Below are 25998 nucleotides of genomic sequence, written 5' to 3'. Positions count from 1 at the left end.
TTCATCCAGTACTGTTGTAGGTTGTTCCACATTTGTTTTTGAAATGGGTTATTTTCTCAGAAGTTTTTGTTTTCAAATAAAATTGAAGTTTTGACTTCAAATAAATTAGATTAATACAAACGTTTTTTTAAAAAGTTTTGAATCTATCAATTTGATAATTTTTCAGAAAATTTATGGAGTTGTAAAACCATCACCACAATGTAGTCGTAGAACCTGTCACCTTCAAATGGTACCGTTGTGCCCATTTGTAGTCCATCAATTATTCCTACCTTTAGCCCTATTGCTAGTTAGCTTTCTGTAACTATCATATTTTGCCCTTTCTGGACATTTCCTATACATGGAGTCATTAAAAATGTGGCATTTTGTGACTGGCATCTTTCACTTAGCATAGTATTTTCAAGATTCATCATCATGGTACATGAATGTTGTAGCATATATAAATATTCCATTTTTAATGGCTGAATAATATTCTATTATAGATACCACACATTTTATTCATCCATCAGTTGATGGACACTTGAGTTATCTGTACTTTTTAGCTACTGTGAATAATGATGCTCTGAACACTCATGTACTATTTTTTTTTTTTTTTTTTTAGCATTTATTTATTTTTGAGAGATCATGAGTGGGAGAGAGGCAGAGAGGGAGGGAGACACAGAATCTGAAGCAGGCTCCAGGCTCCGAGCTGTCAGCACAGAGCCCGATGTGGGGCTCGAGCCCACGAACTGTGAGATCATGACCTGAGCTGAAGTTGGATGCTTAACCAACTGAGCCACCCACGTGCCCCTCATGTACTGTTTTTATGTGGACATCTGTTTTCATTTCTCTTGAGTATATACCTAGGAATGAAATTGCTGGGCCAATCGGTAACTCCATGTTTAACTTTCTAAGGAACTGCCAAACTGTTTTCCAAATCAGCTACGCTATTTTCTGTTACCAGCTGTTTCTCAACATTCTCATCAAGACTTGTTATTGTCCGTCTTTTTTATTCAGTGGGTGTGAAATGGTATCTCATGTACCATTGATTTGTATTTCCCTAATGACTAAAGAGCTTGAACATCTTTTCATGTGTTTATATTAGCCATTTGTATATCTTATTTTGTGAAATGTCTATTCAGATCATTTGCCCATTTTTAAATTGGGTTATTTGGCTTCTTAGTAACTTGCAGGAGTTCTGTATATATTCTCTAGATACAAGTCCTTTGTCAGATGATATCCAAATAAGTTTTTTTTAGTCTGTGACTTGGCTTTTAAGCCATTTTCTTATGGTGTATTTTGAAGTGTAGAAGATTTTAATTTTTAAGCCCAATTTTTTTTAAGGATGTGTTTTTGGTGTGAGAATTTTAAAATAAGGTTTTAATTCCTCTTGAGGGTTGAGGGCCTACTATAGTGTGAAATATAGTGTGAAAATTCATTATTTGTCGTGATATCATTGGTTCAATATTGGTCACAGAAAATAATTTTCAGGCCATTTTTATTTTCTTAATGTATTTATTGGGAACTCATTGGAGTCATTCTTTTTATAGATTTACTACTGTAATTATAAAAGAAATACAATAGAACTTTATAAATGTAACTGTACCATTTGTAGTGGTTTAATTATAATAATCCTTTTTCCCCAACCTTACCAGCTCCCCAGATCTTTAGCCTCTACTCCCACTGCTCCTACTAATCCAGCAACGCCAGACAATGCATCACAGGAAGAACTCATGGTTACCTTAATAACGGGATTAGCTTCTCTCACATCTAGAACTTCTATGGGCATCATCGTTGTTGGAGGGGTGGTAAGAAGTCCTTTTTAGTATAATTAAAATTGGAATTTGTGCAGAGCTTTTTGTTAGATCATGAAAAGAAAGGTATATTTACTTTTATTTCCAGGAGCTATAAAATGACACGAAAAGTTGTTGGTTAAGTGAATAAAGAGGAGTTTCACAGGTCTAATCTTAAGTTTTTAAAACTATATATTTTAAAATTCAACTATAGTTGACCTATAACATTGTATTGGTTCTAGGCATACAACATAATGATTTCATAAAAGCGGATATTGCAAAATGATTTCCACAGTATAAATTTTTACCAAATACTTCTTTAGGGAGAAGAATACCACCAACTAACTAGTCCTTTAAACAGTGCTTATTTTCACATTACAGCACATAAAGAAATGATATTTGTACATTGGTGTAATAAGAATGATCCAGGTTCCTTATCTAGCCTTCTCTGAATACCAAAGGGATCTGCCTTCAAGTATTAAAGATTATTAAAGATTAGTAGTGGTACATATATGTAAAATATTTTTTCACATCATGAATAATATGAATTTACTTGTTTTGGTTTTTTAAAATCTGTGACCTAAAAAAAAAAAAAAAAAAAAATTCACATCCCTTTTTGAGATAACATTAGATCAATTTACCAAATAAATGTCTGGCAGGTTATAAAAGTTCTTGTCTGATATTTGTTTAAAAAATGGATCTGAGTCAAAGGTCTTTAGGGAACTGATGAGTTTGCTAAAATGCCTTAATATACAATGCCCCTAATGGTGATTTTCTTTCTCAAAGTAGCCTATGAATTTATCTTTACAGATTTGGAAAACTGTAGGCTGGAAACTCATATCTGTTTCATTGAGTATGTATGGAGCTTTGTATCTTTATGAAAGGCTGACCTGGACCACGCGTGCTAAGGAGAGAGCCTTTAAACAGCAGTTTGTGAACTATGCAACTGAAAAACTGCAGATGATTGTCAGCTTCACGAGTGCAAACTGTAGCCATCAAGTACAACAGTAAGTTGGAAGATGTGTCTTTGTTTCCTTTTTTTTTTTAATTATTGAACTATGACATACATGTAAAAAATGCACAAAAGTACTGCTCAAGGAACTATCACAATGTGAACACATTTTGTAATCACCACCAAGGTGAAAAAATCGAATGATACCAACCAAGTAGGTTCAAAAATGCGTAATGACAAGTGTAATTTATTTTTACTGTCACAGCCCAGGTTTACAAGTTTAAAGGCATAACTTTTATTTTTTTATTTTTATTTTTAAAAGTTTTTTTTAATCTTTATTTTTGAGAGAGAGTGAGAGCGGGGGAGGGGTAGAGAGAGAGGGAGACGCAGAATCCAAAGCAGGCTCCAGGCTCTGAGCTGTCAGCACAGAGCCCGATAGGGGCTCGAACTCATGGACCATGAGATCATGACCTGAGACAAAGTCGGATGCTTAACCGACAGAGCCACCCAGGCGCCCCTAAAGGCATAACTCTTTTAGAACTCAGGGGAATTTTATTATAATAATACTGGTGTCCACTAATTTCTTTTATGTGTCTTAAAATTTGTTTCATTGATCTAGTAAAAATATATAGAACTCCAATTAAATCAATGCAAAATAGCCAATTTTTGGATGCTACTGAGACCTAAATTAAACAGTTCTCTGAGCTGAAGATGATTGTAGTTTAGTGAAGGAAATAACATGTACATAATTATAATAAGTGAAAAGTGGTAAGTAAGCCTCATAATGTGAGGCTTTAGAATCTTAAATCAGGAAAGCTAGTGGGTCAAAAAGGGTTTACTACAAGGTAGCCAGAATAGAATAAAAAGATGTAGGCAGAGAGAACACCCCAAAGCAAAGAAAGGGGAAAAGAAGTGTGTTCAGAAACATGAGAAAATTTCGATGTGACAGATATGTATATCAGAGGGGTACATTTGAATATAAACCTAACACTAGGACGGGAGCTTAGATAATTAGAAGTCTGGGGAGAGATGTCATTAACGTTTAGCTCTGTAACAAATAACTGCAGTGGTGTGGTATATAGAACGGTTTAGATTAAGGAGACAAGAATTGCAAGGAGATTAAACTTTCAGACACAAGGTCAAAGCCTGTACTAACATAGAGCTGTAGAGAATGGAAACAGGGCACAGATTTGAGATAACTGAATATTTACCAAATATTTATTGAACTGTTTTATACAGTAGTTTTCATTTTATTTATATTAAGGAAGATCTTTTCTCTAATAAAGATACCTAGACCTCCAAAAGAAATCATCTCAAGTCACATATGTAAAAATAAAGTTAAGCTTTCCATTCATTTGGTCTTCATTAATTGCCTACCATGTGCTAATAATTCTGCTAGAGGGGGTTGTGGGAAATAAAAAGTTAGAGATAACTTGATCCTCTTTCTTAGAAGACTTTACATTCTAATGGAAGCAGCCTCAAATAATTATTCAGTTAATATGAGCTAAATATTAATGCAGTATGAAATAATGCAAGATGCTTAATTTGTCTAATATTGATTTATGGTAGAATGGGGTGAGAATGGAGAGAAAAAAGGCCATGGGAAAGATGAATATGCACAGGAGAATAGTTGCAAAGAAAAGTCAGTTAATCATATTCCAGAGGTACACACCTATTAGACATCCTTCCTGTTGCAAAAATATGTTTGCCAAAGCTAACAGATTAGCACACAAATTGAGCCACTTGGTTGTAGGAACATGGTTAATGTTGCTATGATTTAAAGTTTTTGTTTTGTTGTTGAGGTGCCTGGGTAGCTCAGTCGGTTAAGCATCTGACTTGATCAGCTCAGGTCATGATCTTGTGGTTCACAGGTTCGAGCTCCGCATTGGGCTCTGTGCTGACAGCTCAGAGCCTGGAGCCTGTTTCAGATCCTGTGTCTCCCTCTCTTCCCCACTTGCAATCTGTCTCAAAAATAAAATAGACATTAAAAAAATAGTGGTTTTTGTGCAAGTCACAAAAGCTCATGAAGTTTTCTTGCCTGTTCTCAGTAATTTATTTCTGTAGGCAAAGGACTCGTAAGTCTTATTGTGTTTCTGAGGAAATATACCCATCTTTTGCCTTTTTGTAGCTTATTCATATTCACAACCGTATAGTAGAGGTTCATACTGCCTATTGAGCATTTGTCTTGAGGCCAGATGAAATTAAGCCTACAGTGGTATTAAGCCTTGGTGCCATATCCTCCCTTATACCATTCCTAACAGTGTTCTTTGATACCTTACACTTTACGTATATTTTAAACTTGTGATCTTTTTATATAAGCTTTAAATTAAAGCTTCATTCATTTTCAAAGACATTTATGACTGCTGAAAACATTTTTTTCTTTTAAGGGAAATGGCAACCACTTTTGCTCGCCTGTGCCAACAAGTTGATATTACACAAAGACATCTGGAAGAAGAAATTGCTAGATTATCCAAAGAAATAGATCAACTGGAGAAAATACAAAGCAATTCAAAGTTCTTAAGGTATTTGAACATTTTTCTTGATAATATGAATGTTTATTGGTCTCATTACCTAAATATAATTATATTAAAACTTTCTGCATTGGCTTATTATATTCCATCCATATTTAATTCCATATGTTTTGCATTTTCAGTGAAAGCTAATTTCAACAAGAAAAAACAAATCTGAATTAGAAGGAATTTTTTAGGTCTTTATCTAGATAGAACTTTATGTTGAGCTATATTAATCCCCGTTCACAGCAGATGTTCTAAAATTAAAAAGTGTGAGTTTTTAGTCCTGTATATCCAAGACCCATAACTTCCATTCTCATTGGGGGATGTGGATGTGCTTAAATTTGAAGCAACAAGAGTAAACAAGATATCCTAATATGTGGAATTCTGGTTTAATATGATTTATCATGGATTCTGTGGGGTCTAACTAAAGTTTGCTTTTGGGGACCTGACCAGAAGTGTCACCATGAGGTGGCTCCTTGTTGGTAGTGCTGACATTCAGCTTTTACCAATTAGCTGGCTCACCTATGAGTATCATTAAGCATCATTTAATTCCTGCTGCTACTTATCAGGGCTTGTGTGACATAAAATGCCCATATAAGAGCAGCCTGCAATGTCTCCAAATCGTAGAGGCTGTCCTTGTGAGCTGAATTTTGGGACATAAACACCTGTGGTCGTGTCTATCCATGGTGTCTTAATCTGATCAGCAGTTACATTGTTATTGCACCTTGGTTTCATAATCTCTGCAAAAGATGACGGCCTATCACTTAGACCCCAGCCTCTTTTCATACACACACACACACACACACACACACACACACACACACACTCCCAAGTAAATTTCATTTATCCCATTGCAGCTCTTTTAAGTTAGATCATCCCAAAATACAGCCTTTAGTAAAACTATATCCAGTAGTTGTTTTTTTTTATTGTTTTTTTTTTTTTTAGTAGTGTTTCATCTTTTAAAACAAATGATATTATTGGCACTTGCTGTAGCTTTTTGATTTTTGTAGGACTTAAGCATGAATAATTTTTATGTGCTAATCCTTTTTCTAAATAAATCCCATAATATTTAGAATCCCCACTGTTACTAATTAGGCTCCACAATTCAGATAGAATTTAAGTTACCTAATTAAAAGACAATTGCCTGAAGAAGCATACAGTGTAGTTCATGTGTCCATTAACTTATATGACCTTGACTATATGCCCCCAGCAACAAGACCAAGAGAGAAAAGCTCACCCAAGTATGTGTGTGTGTGCCCTGGCATGGTATGAGAATGGGAGGCAAATCTGTGTTCTTCTGTCAGTTTTAGTTCCTGTTTTCATCTCATTAGGGTATTTGGCTGCATCAAGTATGACTCTAGTATTTAAAAAGATTTTTGGTATACACGGTCCTTTGACATCTGACACCTACTTTATGTATACATAAAACCCGTTCTATACATTGTTTAACTTAAAGGGAATTCAGGGACAATTATGATTCTGTGACTTAGGATATAACTCCCATGTAAGGTAATAGGACTCCATGGTCTCTTAATGCTTTTCATTCTTTCTTAGTCAGGTTTTTGGTTTTTATTTCAGTATACCTTTTTAAGTTCTGGACATTGGATTCTGCGTTTACAGCAAAGCCATAGTAGCACACATACATACTCTAAAAAGGTTGATAATATTTTAATAGGAGTTCAGATACATGTAGTAGCACCTGACTAGTGATTTTTTGTTTTGTTTTGAAGATTGGATGGAATGCATTTCTTTCTCACTGGCCTTTATGATAATTAGATTGGTATTTTTATTCATTTTTTTAAATTAGAAATAAAGCCGTTCAACTTGAAAATGAGCTGGAGAATTTTACTAAGCAGTTTCTACATTCAAGCAATGAAGAAGAATCTTAACAGTAGAGATTGCTTTGGTGATCATCATAGGAGAAAATGGAACTTGGAAGATTGGGACAGTTTTTTTTATGAAATGACTTTAAATCTGAATTATACTAACTGTACCTAAATAGCAAATCCTTGTGTAGATTCTGATAATGATCTATCTCAGGGTGTTTGCATTTCTAAAGAGTATTATATGAGGTCTTTTTAATTTTAATTTTGGGTAAAGAAAAGGCTAAATTGTGTTTAAAATGAATTAGTTAAAAGCAACAGAACCAACTATGTGACCCCTGAGGGGTGGGGCCTTGTTCTTAATTAGGGCTCTTTTTGTTTTTGATTCTGAAAAAACTCTGCTTCCTGGCATCCAGGAGTTAGAGAATGCTCATTTCATCTTTTCTCAAAACTAATTTTTGATGCCTACTTTAATGGGAATAGTCATTTCTTTCTTTTATAAACCGCATTGCTCTATCAAGGAGAGTGGAATGTTCCTGAGTGTATTGTTTATGCAAGTTACAATCACTTTTGCCATCCTGGCAGGTATGTAAACCACTAATAAATACACTGTTTTTACTCTTTTTTCCCATTAAAATGGATGTAAAATAGTATAAAGATTTGTTATTATAGTCTCTTATAAAAGTATAAAAATTTCTGGGTCTGAATAGTTGCCTGATCTGTTTCTAAAGAAACATTTTCAGTTTCAACTATGATTACAGCAAGGAAACCTTTCTCAGTTTTAGGAGCAAAGTTTGAAGTGATAAAAATAGCCAAAGATACGGGAGCTCTGACTTTTGGGTGGCTGTATTCCTGTACCAATGCCGTTGTTCTTCAGAAGGTACTTGCGGAGGATACTGCTGGATTGTCCCCCCGGGTGGCTTTACTTTTATTTAATTGTATGAATTTGCCAGGGCACTGTTAATATTACTGTACTTTTTAACTTAATGAAATGTTCATGAGTTCAAGTATTGTCTGTTTCTGTGTAAAAACTAATTTAAACTTATATGGAAACGTGAAAAAATGACATTCTAGGGCTTTGCTACACAAAATGTAGCCTTGAGGATCACCAAAGCAGCAGCATCTAGATGCTTGTTAGATGCACAATGGCTGCATTTGGCAAGGGATACTTTCTGCTTTTCCGTAGAGGGATAACCTGTTAGGCTCTTTTATTCTTAACACTATTTCCTTTCTTGTGCCTTTAAGGCTTCTGGATGCTACTCAGTCTTTTCATAACAGGTGCAGCACTATTTTTCAGGATATCTTAAGGAGAAAATAATATTCTTTAGGCCACAGAAGCCTTTCAAAAATGTTTTTATGCAGAGCAGATACTAGGATGCACTATTCAAATCCAAATACGAGTTTATAGCTTGTTGCTTTATAACCAAAAATAGTACAGGCTGCCAACAAATGGGATTAGGTAACAAATTCCACATGAAAAACTAATGTCTAAGAGTCTGGGTACTGCTAATTTAGGTTACAAGTTCAAGACCTTAATCTTTATATGAAAAGTACTTGAACTTTTGACACAGTGTAGTTTGGTATCACCTCATTAGTATGGTACAGTGCCTGTCAAAGTTTGACCTCTGGATTATCTGTGTATCACTTGTGAACTAAGAAATACATATTGCAGGGTCTCACCCCAGACCTGTTAAATCCAGGACTAGGTTTGGAAACCAGCCATCTGTTTTAACAAGCCCTCCACGTGATCCTGATGCACACTTAAGTTGGGGTAATACTGGAATAGTGGTTCTGGTATAGTCAATTTATAGTAAGTTTTCCATCACTAGTTTGAATGCATTTCCACCTGATCAAGTTTGAAAATGCATGAATGTTGGAAACAGAACACTAAAATAATGAAACTCAACCTTTATGCCTGGAGATAAGTGCATCTATGACGAAGCCCGTGAATTATACAGAAATTATGTATTTCACAGCTGTAGTTCAAAGTTATTGCACATACTTGATTACTATGTATGTTTGCCAGATTATTTATAAACTTTGTATAACCTTAAACTTTTTATAGAACTACATTTTTATAAGTATGCAAGGTGAAAATAAAACTTGTTTGCCTGATAGTTGATAAATGTAACATTTTTACTGGCATTAGTGAGTTTTAATCTTAAGTTTTGCAGTAGGGCTATAGGTATCTTGGGTCATGGCTCATGTGCCTAGCCAAGTACTCAACTCCCTCCAGCGGTGTGGAGATGAAATGACAACAGTGAATACTTTTATCTACATCCTATAAGCAATCAACTTGGTTAATAAGTAAGCTGGCATTCAAAAGGCAGTAAAGTGAAGTACATTTATTCCTTGCTTCCAGCAGCTTATTTTTCATTTCATAATTGCCAATGTTTAGATAAAGGAAAAAAGGCTGAGCATGAAATGACTGGGCTTGGAGTTTACTTCTGAGACTTAAGTTTTAGTGTGATTTTTAAAATTACAACATGCTGTATGCAGTCTGGTTAAAAGCACTTTATTGATTACAATATCAATTCACAGCAATATTTCACAGAGCTACTGTACAAATAAAGGAATGAATCACTGTGCAAGAAAAGATCCAAGAATACTATTAAATCATGGTACAAGTCCATAGTTTGGTTTAAAGCTTTTATAAGAGCTTTAATCTACTACGTTCACCTTTCCCCAAGTCATACTACTGACATTCAGAGTCAATTCGCTACAAGTTTGTAGAATCCATTGTAAGTGGGAAAAAATAATCAGCTTTAAAAACCCACTTATTTGTGGATGCCTTTGGATAAGAATACACAAATCCAAGTGTTCAAATGCTTCTTTGAAAACAATAGAATAGAGCACCATTGTGTAAAAGACAAAAAGGCTTGAAATATCCACCAAGTATCACTGAAATTCCATTAAGTAAAAAATAAATACTACATGATGTAAGATTTTGTTGGGAACACTTAAAACCAGTTGAAACACATAACCAGTTTTTTCATGATGCTGCATTATAACTATTTTATAGGATCAGTAATTGGATTTAAGGAAAAAAGACTCAGGAAATTTTATCAACATGCAAATTGGCTAAATACAAGGTGTACCATCAATCTGTGACTTTTAAAAAATACACTGCTAGCTTAGACATTCAACTACAAACCATCTTAATGAGTACCTATTGTAACCAATATTTTTAAATACACCACTGAATTTAAGACAATTCAAAATGAACAACGGGAGAAACACTAGTAAATATGAAACAGTTCACCTTTTTAAATTTCTCACAAGAAAGACGGTCTATCCTTGTGCATGTTTTAAATTCTCACAGGAGATAAGACAGTTTAAAATTTTGCTTTCCACAATGGCAAAGGGGAAATTTGAGGCTGAACATAGTACTTAATTTAAAAGCAAAAATTTTTAAGCCTTATACTTACACCCTAAAGATTCTAGAAAGAATATTGTTAAAATGATAGGCCAATTTAGAAGATTGTTTAATCAGTTTCCGTAAGTTTAAATGTCAACAGATAAGCCATAACTATTCAATATGTGAAACATTCAACAGTAATCAGAGCATAAATTTCCCTGAATGTTTTCACTTTTAAAAAGGTTAAAATTTTATTAAATCTAAGACCTCAATAGTGTCGGACAAAGTCAGTTATAATATTGGCACAGTATATTTTAGAAATAAAAGTTTCATTGTCACCTGGAGAAGTCAAGATCCATTTCTCTTAATAGGTTAAATTTAAAATGGCTCAACACATTCAGAAGCACCTACATCCATTGTGTCTAGGAGACTAGTTTACTATCATCGCAGTATGGGTTCAGCTGCGTCTAAATTACTAAATTAAAATAAGAATTGTCTATTAGACTCTTAAGATTAAAATATTAAACCCAGATTTTTGCCTCTGAAGATAAAACTCAATATGGTGCATGTAACCATGGGATTACAACTATAAAAATCTGAGCTAGGGAGGAACCTTGGACATTCAGTCTAAACCTCCAATACAGCTGCCAAAAATGAAGCCTGTCCATCAAACTAGAGAGGCCCTTACTATCAGCTTTTGGGATGATTTGCTGAACCACATGGCAATCATGCTAACTTTTTTTTTTTTTTAGAAAAGAATGTGCTCTTAAAATATTCTTGCAATGGGGCACCTGGATGGCTCAGTGTGTTGAGCATCTGCCTCTTGATTTAGGCTCAGGTCATGATCCCAGGGTCATGGGATCAAGCTCTGTGTCAGGCTCTGTGCTGAGCATGGAACCTAAGATTCTCAAAAAAAAAAAAAATTCTTGCCAGATCTGAAAAAAACACTCTTTACGAGGTGATTAATGAGGAGTCTACAAATAAAAATGCTGAGGCATATTATGTTTAAATGCTTCTTATAAGGTAAAAGAAAATTAATAGGCACCAAATAAATGCAACATTCTTGATCGAATTCTTTAAAACTGTATTTGGACATAATTTTAGTCTTGAACTAAAATTTATACAGTGCCTCTATATACTATGTTATTCTCAACTGGTTATAGGAAGTCTTACGCACAGCACTTAAATAGACCACCAGCTGAACTTGAGCTTCAGTAAACAAATATGTTTAGCAACTGGAACCTATATTACTGGAGAGCAAAGGTTTAACTAGAAAGTTAATGTGGTAATGAGGTCACCATTTGGTCATTATGTAGAAACCACAACAGTGGTTGGTTTTTAGTTGCCTAGTACATATTTAATTATGGGAGCTGCTTTTAAACTAATCTACCCAAGATTTTTTAAATCATTCTATCAACATGTTTAAGACCATGGAAGTAGGCTGTGCCTCTGACGAAAGTATCTTGTTATTAAATTTCAAAGTAGAAGAGATACTTCTCATATATATATATATATATATATATATATATATATATATATATATGTTACTTTGCTTCTCATATATATATGTTACTTTGCACATGGCAGAAATGCTTTCTTGAATAGGATTTTGGAATGAATTGCTGAACTACATGGCAGACCCTCACCTTTGGGGGAAATGAGTACATTCCTTTAAAATACTCTTGCCTTATCTCAAAGAACTGCTCTTTATGAAATGACAGTTCACAAACATTAACTGCAAAAGGTTCATAGAAATCTTATGTGTTTATAAATATACATTCATGCCTGCCATCTACACTGTATTTTTTTGGTCCTGTATCATAATCTTCCTGTATCCATTTTCCTTTTTATTATTATCAGCTGTTCTTAAAACTGATACATTATAGCTGATTCACTTACTAGCACATTCACAATATAAAAATGAAAATTCACAAGTACAGTTTGGGAGTATTTAGGTTAGGGTTACAGGTGATGAAAAGTTGAGACCTGTCTCAACAGTAACAGATGCAGTTCACTAAATCACAAAACAATGCACTTCTATATATCAGAATAACCCATGACTTCACCATCAAGCAAGACTAACAATCTTCTATTGTCATTTAGCTTCCTTTATAGAAGAAAATCCAAGGGGAAAAGTATCTTTGTTTCAATTTGACGTGAGGGAGGGGCGGGCAGGCCTTCTAGTAACAGACACATTATACCATTTACGAACAGAGGAACTGCTTACTGTTTTCCTCTGATTCCTTAAAGAGCTGCTCTTAGAATTTTTCTTTTGGCTTTCAAGTGGAGTCACTTGGATCTAAGCATTCTTTGAGGCAAAAATCACTTAGAAACCAGTATTTTGTGCCAAAAGAAGTAGTACTACAGAAGAGCAAAAAGTTTTAATATTTCTTTCAAATTTAAGTCACAGAAAGTTTATATCAATTCAGATTTTGTATTATCTGAACATAAATTCATAAAGCCACTTTGTTACACTACACAATTAGAACTAATCAAGTCTAGTGACTGATTAGATTTTACACTTCTTTCGACAATATAATGTCATCACATTATTTCCTATCTACATGTAGGTCAATGGAGTACACTGGGGAAAACTCTTCAGACTCAAGGACAGTCCAATCGTTCATCAATCTGAAATAATGAGTGTACCTACAAACTCAGTTCTAGAACATCAAATCCATAGGAAAGTAAACCCAACTATTTAGAGGTCTACTGAAAGTGTCTTGGTCATAACCACATTTTTAAAATGTCAATAATTTTTATGCAATTACTGCTATTAATATAGGAGTTTCTTATGTATGTCTAAAATTTCAGAATGAAATCTTGATTCCCTGGCTTCAGATTATCTCCCCCTCCAAGGACTGAAAACAAGCACTTCTTTAAATTCACAGGATGGCCAAGGATGCACCAGAAACTACTGATACTCAAAAGGGTCTCCCCTCAGAAGTACCTAAGCCTGCTAGTATATTTAAACATTAGGCAACCAAATAAATGTCTTTTACATCAAAAAGGAAGGTCAGACTTCAAGAAGACTTTCTTCAAATACAGCACACATACATCTGGAATCACTTCCATCTATCACTGTGCCTACTTCCTCCATTACATAACTCAAAAATGTGATATTCTTATGTATAGAAAGTTAAAAATGTAGTTCTTAAAAAAATGCAAACACACAAACATGATAGACTGCTATAATGTGTACATTCTGTCCTACACAAAGAAAATAAAGAATCTGAGTACAAGCAAAAATTCATCAAAGTTAAATTAGCTCAACTCAAATTAATGCACTGGTCCTTTTGATCTCAGCAAGCACCCTTGCCTTTTTTTTTTTCCCACTTTTTTGTTTTATAGTTTACTGAAAGCTTCTTTTTGTATATAATTATCTCAATAGAAAAATCTTCACCTGCAAATATAAGGTAGAATTTTCTTCTCACAGCTATAGGCTGTAGCACTGATTTCTCCAGATAGCAACGGAGAACAGAAAAACCTGCACATGCTATTAATTCCAGATTCTAAGAAAACTGTCCCAAGAGCCTGTTGCCACAGCCATGCCATCATCTGTTACACCTAAACAGCTGACCCGGTTATCGTGACCAGCAAGAACACCTGAAAAACAAAAAGTTCAGTAAAAAAATTAGCAACAGACAAGTTTCAGAATTAAACAACTATGTGCATAAAGATCTAAGAGGGTATTTAAAACCTAAATGGGGAGACTTGGTCCCAGGGGTAAGCTACATATGTGTACAAAATACAGTTCTTTCCGTTATGTGAATTTTTGACATGTACGTTGGCTCATGCTTTTATCACTTCTGTAAAGTGATCTTATAATTATGCTTATATCTAAAACAGATTATATTTTACATTTCTAGTAAGTTCATGATACTCCAGATGCTGCCATTGCTCTACGCTATTTTCAACAAAAACAAAATTCCAAAGGAAGTTCAGTGAAGTAGCCTTTCACAAGAACAGAAAGAATGTAAGAACACAGGATGCCTGGGTGGCTCAGTCAGTTAAACCCTTGATATCTGTGCTGGGCATGGAGACTGCTTTAGAGTCTCTCCCCCGCCCCTCAAAAAAAAAAAAAAAAAAAAAAAAAAAGGAGGGGGTGTGGGAAATGTAAGAATGAAATTGCCTGACATTACCACTTCCAAAAATACCAACACAGTTTATATATTTTCGTTGTTAAACAGCAAACACTGCAATATTTGGTTATAACTTTGTGAAACCAACACATCTAGTTTTAGTTTTGTCTATTAAAGTTAAATTCATTTGAATAAATACAGTTAAATTTATCTGCTATTCACATCACCACATGGGCTATTCCCAAATAATTGGGAGGAAAATGAGAAATGTGAAGATGTAGAAGAAAAATTGGAATATATCAAATTCAAGATTTTTTCTTTACTGTGTTTGAGTCTGCAGGATCTCTATACAATGAAGCATTATCATTTTCACCCAACTTCAGGAACAGAAGTTCATCCTTTCTTAACTCCTAATATTCTCTGTAGTACTTCCAGTATGGCAATGTTTAGCAATGGGCAAATTTACAATTACAGGTTAAAATTACAAAAAACGAACAGTGACTAAATAGTCCAAGTCATGTTGGAAAGAAAAATGAATTAGCAAGTCACAAGTCACCATTCAATTTTACTGTGAAAGTATACAGTTGAGCCCACTTGAAACCAAGCAGCTGTAAGCAAAGCAACACTCAAACTCAAATATAGGCTAAAACATGGAAAAGAAACAGATTTTAAATTTTGTTATGGATACTAACTGATTCAACCCAGGCAAAACACCTAATACCTCTTGAAAAAGTAATTGGCTTTGGACAAGAGTATCTCCAAATTTCTACAGGCAGAATGTGAAACTGTGAACTTTTCTGCCATCTCTTAGGAAAGGTTGTTATGTAGAAAGTTATTCACAGGAATGTTAACATTGCTCCTACTCCCTCGGAAGTCTCAACAACTGTATAGGAGTTTAAAGGTAAGAATACAAACCCACAAGGACAGGACCGAGCCGGCAGTGGTAACAAAACTATACGCTACATGGTAGTACTGTGTTAGTGGACCCCAAACAAAATGCTGAGTTCAAAGCAAATGCTGTGGTATGCCGAGAAATCAATTCACACCGCGGAACCTCTACAAGGGTTACATGCTAGTGGAACCAGCCATCTCTGGAAACAGAAAGGGGCAAAGATGGGGAAATAAACTAAGACTACATGAGAAAGTGTTCAGGAATCGGACATCGCAGGTCTCTACTCTGAGTCAGATGACTGATCATCTTGTACCAGGGCATAAACCTAGAGACTTATTTGATAGAAAAAGAGAGAGATGATCTCTTAACGAGAAGAAAATGGATCTACTCCACGATCTATTAAAACCAGCAAAAAGTTGGGGCGGCTGGGTGGCTCAGTCGGTTGAGCGTCTAACTTCAGCTCAGGACATGATCTCGTGGTCTGGGAGTTTGAGCCCCACATCAGGCTCTGTGATGCCAGCTCAGAGCCTGGAGCCTGCTTCGGATTTGGTGTCTCCCTCTCTCTGCCCCTCCCCTGCTCACACCTCTTTCTCTCAAAAGTAAATAAACATTAAAAAAAATTTTTTTTTAAAAACCAGCAAAAAGTTTGATGATTAATAAGTATATCAAAGCTAAGAATATAAGCCAAAAAATTAACGTAACCTAATACGCACCAAGTGTATATTGCTCTGCAATAGGTACTGTTTAAAAAGTCCTAATCAGGTAAACACTGAACGATGGGAAGGATGTGGCTGTGGTGGGAGGAGCGATGTTAAAGCTGAACCCTCAACAGAGCATGCCATGAAGTTTAAAAAAAAAAAAAAAAAAAAAAATCATGACCCAATGGAATTGTTGTTTTTAAACTTCTAAGCATTTAGGGCCACCTGGGTGGCTCACTCAGGCGTCCGACTTCAGCTCAGGTCATGATCTCACCATTTGTGAGTTCGAGCCCCACATTGGGCTCTGTGCTGACAGCCCAGAGCCTGGAGCCTGCTTCGGATTCTGGGTCTCCCTCTCTCTCTGCCCTCCACCTGCTCACACTGTCTCTCTCTCTCTTAAAAATAAATAAACATTAAAAAAAAATTAAAAGAAAAAAAGACTTTAGCTTTAAAACAAAACAAACTTCTAAGCATTTGGGGTGCCTGGGTGGCTCAGTCAGTTAAGTGTCAGACTCTTGGTTTCAGCTCAGGTCATGATCTCATGGTTCAGTAGATCAGGCCCTGCATCGGGCTCCACAACCAACAGTGTGGAGGCTGTTTGGGATTCTCTCTCTGCCCCTCCCCTGCTCTCTCAAATAAATATTTTAAGAAAATAGCCTTATAGCTATTCGCTGTTGAGACTTCAGCCTTAACATCACTCCTCCCACTACTCCCCCATGTGGATACTAAATAATCCACACTGGAGGGTGCACATGTGTGTGTGCGCGCACACACACATCAAATAAAAGCAATACAGGCATGTTATTTTTTTTTTTATAATTTATTTTTTAACATTTATTTATTTTTGAGACAGAGAGAGACAGAGCATGAACGGGGGAGGGGCAGAGAGAGAGGGAGACACAGAATCGGAAACAGGCTCCAGGCTCTGAGCCAGCCCAGAGCCCGACGCGGGGCTCGAACTCCCAGACCGCGAGATCGTGACCTGGTTGAAGTCAGACGCTTAACCGACTGTGCCACCCAGGCGCCCCTACAGGCATGTTATTTAAAGATATAGAAATGAATACTTAGGAGCTACCTTTGGGAACAGAAAATGTGGGTTGAGGGCCAGAGGGCTGCTGTTTTGGGAACAAACCATGTACTTATTTGGTTCCATAGCATAATTTTGATTCTAAAAATATACATAATACCACTCTGTGTAAGTTGTTATTAATGACAGTCCCTAGGAGGACTTGATACTTCCACTAATATTCTGGAAGCTGCAGGGGAGAACTCAGAGCATGGGGCTAAGGGAAGAGAGTGCAGATCTAGGTTGTGTCCCAGACAGGATCTGCTCAGAAGGAAGATGATTCAGAGCAGTTAGTTTCCTGTTAGGTTAGAAGAAACTGTAATTTGGAAAACACCACACTGAATTATATTCACTATTTATCTTTAGAGCAAAACTCACCAAACAAGAAGCTACTACAGAACTAGATGTTACTCTTCAGAAAACAGGAATGTAAATATGGTTTATGGGCTGGAAACGCACTCACAGGACAAGGACCATGAATGAGAACTGCCAGGTCATCATTCCCCACAGCTCTAAGGAGAGTCCAGGCCTTGACAACTGATAGGAACCTCGTTTCCTAACAAAATCAAAACCTACTGTGGACTTCTTTACTAACCTGCACGATCTCCTTTTAGCGTGTCCCATACGTTACAATTGAAGTCATCATAACCAGCTAACAGGAGGCGCCCACTTTTTGAGAAAGCTACAGAGGTGATTCCACAGATAATATTGTCATGAGAATACAGCAGTAATTCTTGGTCTGCACGGAGGTCAAAAAGCCGGCAAGTGGCATCATCAGAGCCAGTGGCAAAGGCATATCCATTTGGGAAAAACTAGAAAGAAAAGGAACAAACATTTATTCTGTACAAGTACACAAAAACCACGTGCTATGGTGGGATGACAGATTCTGGGTAAAACAGACCTAGATTTGAATTCCAACTTGGCTTCTTACCAGGTGAAAAGCTATTGGGCCCTGAAAATTCTTAAACACTTTGGGCCTTGGTTTCAGAGTGTTGGTTAGGATTGAATGAACTAACATGCAAGGTACATGGTTTAGCACATAGCAAGTATTCAGTAAATGCTGGCTCTGTTCCTCCTCCATATGGCTTATTAAAAGATTTAAATCGAACATTACTATTTGTAGAATTTATGTATGTGTACTCTTAAACATTCCAAAATCCCATTAGGAGAAATAAATAGGAAACATTTTACAGCAAAGAACATAAATCATCCCAGCTAGGCTAGGCATAAAGTTAAGCTAGTTAGAAAGCTATGCATTATTAGTTTGTAAATCCCTTTTTCTCAGAAACCGGCACTACTCAACGTTTTTTTTGTTTTTTTGTTTTTTTACAAAGGCCTTTTTCATATACCTGTTGGTCATCTGTATTACTTTCATGAACTGACTTTTCATGATCTTTGCTTATTTTAACTATGCTGTTAGTACTTGAAGGAATTAGATGAATATAAATTTTGTTTTTTGAAAACATTTTACAGTTTTTTTTTACAGTTTTTTTAAAATATAAAGCAATGTTTTTTTAGCAATATTCATTTTTATGTAGTCAAGTTCATCTTTCCTTTTGAGATTTCCATTATTTTTGTGAATAAAGTCCTTTCTCAGGATTATTACCTGATATTCAATTATTTTTTTTCTAATTTTTAAAAATAATTTTTCACATCTTAATTTTTATCCATCTGGAATTTGATATACAGCATTCAGTATAAGGATCTAACTTAATTTTCTTAATAGTCAAGCAATTGTCCAGCTATTGACTAAATAATTTTACTGATTTTGTTGTTACACCTTTAATTCACTAAACTCTTATATACACAAAAACATTAGTTCTGTCTTTCTTGTACTTCTACCACATGTTTTTTTTTTAATCATAACTTAATAAATTTTTCTATCTGGTATGGCAAAATACTCATATTACTCTGATTCAAATCATTTTATTTTCTCCTTTTTTCTCTCCCCCCGCCTGAATTTCACAGATATTTGATCAAATTTCTTTTCTTCATATTCCTCTGACTCATCTCAAAAAAAATCCACTTGGGTTTAAACTGAAATTTGTATTAAGCCGAAAAATTAGTTTGAGGAATAAATGATTGGTTTACAATATGCAGTCTTCTCATTCAGTAATAGGGAATTTTATTTACTTTTTAAATGTTTATTTTTGAGTGAGTGAGTGAGTGAGCAGTGGAGGGGCAGAGAGAGAGAAGGAACCACAAGCAGGCTCTGTGCTGTCAGTGAGGACCCCAACACAGGGCTCTATTTTACAAACCATGAGATCACAATCTAAGCTGAAATCAAGAGTCTGATGCTTAACTGACTGAGCCACTCAGGTGGCCCTTATTATTATTTTTAAGATTTTAAGTAATTTCTACACCCAACATGGGGCTCAAACTCACAACCTCAAGATCAAGTGTCACATGCTCCAAATGAGCCAGTCAGGTGCCCCACGAATATGGAATGTAAAAACCCCCACACTCCCAGATGATGGTGGAGGAAGGGAGTGCTAACAGGTTAACAGGTTCTCAGAAATCAAGTACTTGTATTTTAACAGTAATGTGAAACACTTCACCAAACCCTTACTGCTAGAGGCTAATGGTTTTGACCACTTCCTTCCATTCTACCAGCTAGCAAGATCCTCTGTGTTGTTCCTTTGCTGGAAGTTCAGCAATGCCATTTGCATACATTTATCAGCATGTATGGATTCAACCCTGTTCTCTACCACAGACCAAAACCGAAGCTATAGGGCCTGCACTAAAGGATGCCTAGTGGAGAACACCCAATCAAGACGACCCTTTTGGCTCTGTGTTTGGGGGCCACAGCATGCCAACATTCTATGTTCAAGAGACAGGATGACCAGCCATCCCATTTTGCACAGGATAGTCTCTGTTTATGCCCTTCTCCCTGGCAAAATTAATAACTGCACTTTTTCACACTGAAAATTTCGCATTTCCCAGTTTGGATGATATATGCTCACTCTACCAATACAATGAACTAGTTTTAACTGCTCTCAGAACTACAGGAAATTAGCCCTTAGGTAAGATAGCCTTTAGAATGACAGGAAATATATAGATTTAAATGCATCTGGCAGACTTAATATACACTCAAAAATGTGTGTGATGTTGGCAGTTCATTTAAGGTGGGTTTTGTGGTGGGGGTTGTTTGTTTTTAAATGGCAGAGAAGAGCTTTCTAGTACTGAATTCTTTGTTTTTTAAGAATGGGTGTTTGGCGGCACCTTGGGTGGCTCAGTCGGTTAAGCATCAGAGTTTGGCCTTGGCTCAGGTCATGGTCTCAAGGTTCCTGAAATCAAGCCCTGCACTGACTGGGCTCTGCACTAACAGTGCAGACCTGCCTGGGATTCTCTCTCCCTCTCTCTCTACCTGCCTCTCCCCCACTTTCTCTTTCAAAATAAATAAATAAACTTAAAAAAAAAACAAAAATAATGGGTGTTTGCTTTTTATCAGCCAGCTTTCAGTATCCAGAATACTGACAAACTGATATTAGGAAATATATTAACAAAAATTTCCATAATCATTCTTTTTTAAAAAAATTTTTTTAATGTTTTAATGTCTCAAAAATAATGAGACACAGAGAGACAGAGCATGAGCAGGGGAGGGGAGGGGCAGAGAGAGAGGGAGACACAGAATCTGAAGCAGACTCCATGCTGAGAGGTCAGCACAGAGCCCGACACAGGGCTCGAACTCACGACTGTGAGATCAGGACCTGAGCCGAAGTCGAAGTCAGACGCTTAACCGACTGAGCCACCCAGGCGCCCCATTAAATCATTCTTGTAACTAATTTTTACTTAATATTTTTCTTCTTACTTTGACACATTTTTGGATTTGATTTGCTATAATTTCTCCTAAGATGGTTTTATCTAGTTTTAAGGGGTACCCAGTCTTGTGTTTTGGTGTAAGGGTTATGCTAGTTTGTCTGACACAATAAACTGGAAAACTTTGACCCTTTTTCTGTGTTTAGGAACAGATTGAATAGTGCTCAAATTTTCTGTTCCTTCAAATGAAGTATGAATTATTTGCCTAAAACATACATGGGTCAGGGGCGCCTGGGTGGCGCAGTCGGTTAAGCGTCTGACTTCAGCCAGGTCACGATCTCACGGTCCGTGAGTTCGAGCCCCGCGTCAGGCTCTGGGCTGATGGCTCGGAGCCTGGAGCCTGGAGCCTGTTTCCGATTCTGTGTCTCCCTCTCTCTCTGCCCCTCCCCCGTTCATGCTCTGTCTCTCTCTGTCCCAAAAATAAATTTAAAAAAACGTTGAAAAAAAAAAAAACAAAAAAAACAAACATACATGGGTCTGTAAGTTTTTTAAAGCTATTTTTTTGTTAAAGAAAATTATCAAGCTGTGCAAGTTTTTACTTATTGAGACAGTTTTTGGAAAACTATTTAGAATGACCATAAGTTATACAGTATATATTTTAAGATTTTCAAAGTCTTTAAAAATTTTTTTAAATAAAACAAAATCTTTTATCTGTGAGTAATATAACCTTTACTATAGTATCTTCATTTTGTATATCTGCAATTTTTATCCTTTTCCTCTTAAGTTTACTAGAGATTTAGGGAGCAAAGTCTTAAGTTATTGAATTTTAAAATTTCCTAATAGTTTTCTATTTTTGAAATTTTCTAAATGTTCATTCAAATATTCATTGAGCACCTACTGTTCTGAGTGCTAGTCAGGTGACATACAGAAATCAACAAAACGGACAAAAATCTGTCTCCGTGGAGCTTATATTCTTGTGAAGCATACTATAAACACAAAAAGTAAAAAAAACAAGCATGTTAGATAAGTACTAAGGAGAAAAAAAATAAAGCAGGAAAAGGGAAAGGGATCATGGGCAAAAGCTTAGAGTGTCCAGGGAAGGTTTTACTGAGAAGTACTTAGTAAATACACCTCCCCTTGCCCCGTAGGAGGTGAACAATGGGCTTCTGCTGGGAAGACTGAGGGAGGGGGGAAGCAGTGAAGGTGACAGCCCCCATGGGGGAAATGTGGGGGTGGGGGGCAAGGAGGCCAGCGTGACTGAGGCAGAGTGAGGACTGGGCAGATCGCAGGAAGAGGTAGGCAGCATGGGTAATTGGTGATCATAGGCCCACAAGCCCTACCTAACAGGCTGATAAAAACCCCTTGGGACAGTTTTCCAGATTTTAGAAAAGTAATATGCTGTGTATAAAATTCCACTGGGTCCTGAAGTAGTGCACTGTAATAAATAAACACAATGGTGTGTATTGAGTGAGCAACACGGTCAGACTAAGTGGGGTAAGTAGAGACTACATACAAATAGCTCTTTGTCCTTCCAGTGAGGTTCTGCCACAGAGTAAGTCTACACTAAACTGAAGGGAAAGAATGTCTTTCAGAACTTTGCAGATGTGACAGGTGCAGCTGCTCCAGGGCTGGATGGACTGCAGGTAAGGGGCAGAGGGTAGATCATGGAGAGCCTGTTGGTTCAGGTAAAGGCTCTGACTTCAATCTGTATTTCTGCTTTTCTCTTTACCAGCTCCTTCCTCTCACCCTCCTGGTGTGAACTGTTCTTTTTCCTTTTTCCGAAGTCCTGAGCTATTCAACCTCAGATTTATTCTTTCTTTTGTGGCCTACTATGTGAATGGTTATCTGTATGGTGCAGAGTGAAGTAAGTGTATTCAGTCAACATTATTAAACTGTATTATTTAATCCTTAGGGTTTTTTTCTTGACTACCTAGGATATCAATACCTCAAAGTTGTATACAAAACTCTCTTACACAATGGTGTTTTGGGTTCATTTCTCCCTTCATTTCTAATGGTTTTGGCTTTACGGGCATTTCAGTGTTATGGCTTCCCTACAGACCATCTCTTATTAACATAAAACTTCTTTAACTTTTGTTTCAATTTTATTTTGTTTAATAGAAATATAGTAATATTACTAACATTTCTTTTAGTTTAAGGTGTGCCCACTTTTTCATTTTTACTGTTAGCCATCCTGGGCCATTTTGTTTTAGATGTAGCTCTTGTAAACACAGAGTTTGACTTACTCTGTATCTTTTAATAGTGGCAACCATACACATGTATTGCCCTGAGTTATTCATATTTGGTCTTAATCTCTTACCCTATGTCATATTTACTGGAATTTTTCTCCCTACATTAAATATGACCTCTGATACTTAAAATTCTTGGGTCACAATATTTCTCCCTCAACACTCAGTAGATATTGTTCAGAAGCCTTTAGGCACTGTCTATTAGGGAAAAGTGTGAGGCTAGCCTGATTTTTTTTTTTTTTTTTTTTTGTATCTAGGTAATCTTTTTCATTTTGAATATTTCTAGGATTTTTTGGTCCTTATGTTTTGATATTTTAAATTTAAGAGGATGGGTCTGTGTTGGTCTTTTAAAATTACTTTCAAGTACTTGGCAAGCCCCTCAAAATTGGTTTCTTTCTTCAGCTCACTTTATGCTTAAAAAATTATTTTTTGGCTATACTTCTGCTTTCAGCCAAAATGGAGTAATGCTGATCACATTTACCCCTATGCTGAAAAAAAGCAATTGAAATGGACAACATATATGAAACACGGTTCTAAAGACACTGGATATGAGTCAACAAAGAAGAGTGGTCCCTGAGAGACAAGACACAAATGAGGTAAACTCCATAACTGACCCCCCTTCCTGCCTGGAGAAAGTTTACAGGTCATGGTGCCAGGAAGGGGAACCCAGATGAAGCCTGCTGATGTCCCAGAGTTGAGGAGACAGAGCTAGGCATCCAGGGAGTCCAAGGCAGCTAGAGTTCACAGGCCAGAGCACCAGAAAGGACAATGCTTGGTAGACAGAAAAGTCAGGAGATGATGAGGGGCCTCTCAAGTACTCAGCTGAAAACTGATCACAGGTGTGTGAGGAAACTATTCAAGCAGGGGAGACACCCATAAAGATAACAGGAAACTGATGCCCACGCAGGGCCAGGAATGATGCTTGTCCAACTGTAGCAAGAGGGAAAACCTCATAATTCACTGGGAAGAGAGAGGTTTTCCCTCACTGGTGGGGCAAACTTAAGCATACACAAAATGCTGCTCTGGTCCCACCTAACAAAACTGAAATGTAAGGCCTGAAAGGATCACACTATTTCCAAATAACTATACCCTAAAACAAAGCAATATTTATATACATAAAAAAATATCCAGCACCCAATAAGGTAAAATTTACAATGTCTGGCTGGCATCTAATGAAAATCAGACATGCCCTCCCCTACTTATGCTCTGTCTCTCTCAAAAATAAACATGAAAAAGAAATTTAAAAGGGGGGGAGGGGCGCCTGGGTGGCTCAGTCAGTTAAGTGTCCAACTTCAGATCAGGTCATGGTCTCACATAAGTTCAAGCCCCACATTGGGCTCTGTGCCAACAGCTCAGAGCCTGGAGCTTGCTTCAGATTCTATGTCTCCTTCTCTCTCTCTGCCCCTCCCCCTACTCACTCTCTGTCTCTCTCACTCTCAAAAATAAGTAAACATTAAAAAAAAGATTAAATTAAAAAAAAGAAAATCAGACATACAAAAAAGAAGCTATGACCCACAATTAGAAAAATCATTCAGCTGACACAAACCCAAAAATGTCATGGATGATAGATTAACAGACAAGGATGCAAGCAATGTCTGATTAAAACGTACACCGTATGGGCTTAATGGCAGATGACATTGCAGAAGAGTAGCGACCTGGAAGACCTAGCAACAGAAACTATCCAGAGTGAAAAACAGCAAAAAAGAAGGCTGAAAAATAAAAGTAACACAGCATAAGCGAACTGTGGGAACACTTCAACTGTCTTAATATATATGTATTTGGAGCCCCCAAAGGAGAGGAGACGAAAAATATATTTGAATGATAGTGGCTGAAAATTTTCCGATTTTGATGAAAATTGTAACCCACAGATCCAGACACAAGAAATGTGAAGAAAATTACACAAGATACATCATAATAAAGTTGCTTAACCAAAAGAAAAAATATTAAAAGCAGCCAGAGAAAAACAAAGGACACACTGTGTAGAGACGAAATATAAGCATGAAAGCACATTTCATATCAGTACCAACATGGAAAACAATGGAATAACATCTTTACGGTATCAAAAGAAAAAAAAAGTGAAAATACCTTTAAAAAATGATGGCAAAATAAAAAAAAAAAAACTGTTTTAACGATTTTAAGTTAATCTGCACACCCAACACGGGACTCGAACTCAACAACCCTGGGTTCACAGGTCACACGCTCTTCTGACTGAGCCAGCCAGGCACCCCAAAAATATTTTAGACATACAGAAGCCAAAGGACTTTAGCAGATTTACACTATAAGAAATGTTAAAGGAAGCCCTTCAAGAAGAAGGAAAATAGATGAAAATCTGAATCTATAAACAAGACTGAAAACAGAAAATGGTAGCTATGTAAGTAAACAAAGACTTAATTTTTTAATTTTTTTTTTTTAATTTTTTTTTCAACGTTTATTTATTTTTGGGACAGAGAGAGACAGAGCATGAACGGGGGAGGGGCAGAGAGAGAAGGAGACACAGAATCGGAAACAGGCTCCAGGCTCCGAGCCATCAGCCCAGAGCCCGACGCAGGGCTCGAACTCCCGGACCGCAAGATCGTGACCTGGCTGAAGTCGGACGCTTAACCGACTGTGCCACCCAGGCGCCCCAAGACTTTATTTTTTAAATGTCCCTTAAAGAGTATCAGCTCCTCAAAGCAAAAGCAGTTATCAATGTACTGTGGAGTTTAAAATATATAAAAGTAAAATTACAACAACTGCACAAAGGCTGCAGGGGAAAATGGGAGTGTTGTTATTACTCAGCCATCAAAAAGAATGAAATCTTGGGATGCCAGGGTAGCTGGGTCAGTTAAGTGTCCGACCCT

General features: G+C 36.5%; 2 protein-coding genes across 5 annotated transcripts in view; one reads left to right on the top strand and one right to left on the bottom strand.

The window, feature by feature from the left end:
* Positions 1–9174, top strand: part of MFN1 (mitofusin 1) — a 34567-nt gene extending 25393 nt beyond the window's left edge. For both annotated transcript variants that reach the window (XM_045037243.1, XM_004001165.6), the window contains 4 exons: positions 1632–1784; positions 2580–2776; positions 5109–5243; positions 7042–9174. In XM_045037243.1, the coding sequence (XP_044893178.1) occupies positions 1632–1784; positions 2580–2776; positions 5109–5243; positions 7042–7123 (567 nt within the window). In that variant the 3' untranslated portion in view covers positions 7124–9174. The remainder of the gene's footprint in view (positions 1–1631; positions 1785–2579; positions 2777–5108; positions 5244–7041) is intronic.
* Positions 9175–9556: 382 nt separating this feature from the next.
* The window catches only part of GNB4 (G protein subunit beta 4), a 60626-nt gene continuing 44184 nt past the window's right edge, over positions 9557–25998 (bottom strand). For all 3 annotated transcript variants that reach the window (XM_023260374.2, XM_045037246.1, XM_045037245.1), the window contains exons 9-10: positions 17749–17965; positions 9557–14021 (exon numbers count right to left, since the gene is read on the bottom strand). In XM_023260374.2, the coding sequence (XP_023116142.1) occupies positions 13915–14021; positions 17749–17965 (324 nt within the window). In that variant the 3' untranslated portion in view covers positions 9557–13914. The remainder of the gene's footprint in view (positions 14022–17748; positions 17966–25998) is intronic.

This window comes from Felis catus, chromosome C2, assembly GCF_018350175.1.
Source record: "Felis catus isolate Fca126 chromosome C2, F.catus_Fca126_mat1.0, whole genome shotgun sequence".
Classification (NCBI taxonomy): domain Eukaryota; kingdom Metazoa; phylum Chordata; class Mammalia; order Carnivora; family Felidae; genus Felis; species Felis catus.
Note: the sequence above shows the minus strand (reverse complement) of the source record. Positions and strands in the feature narration are given on the sequence as shown.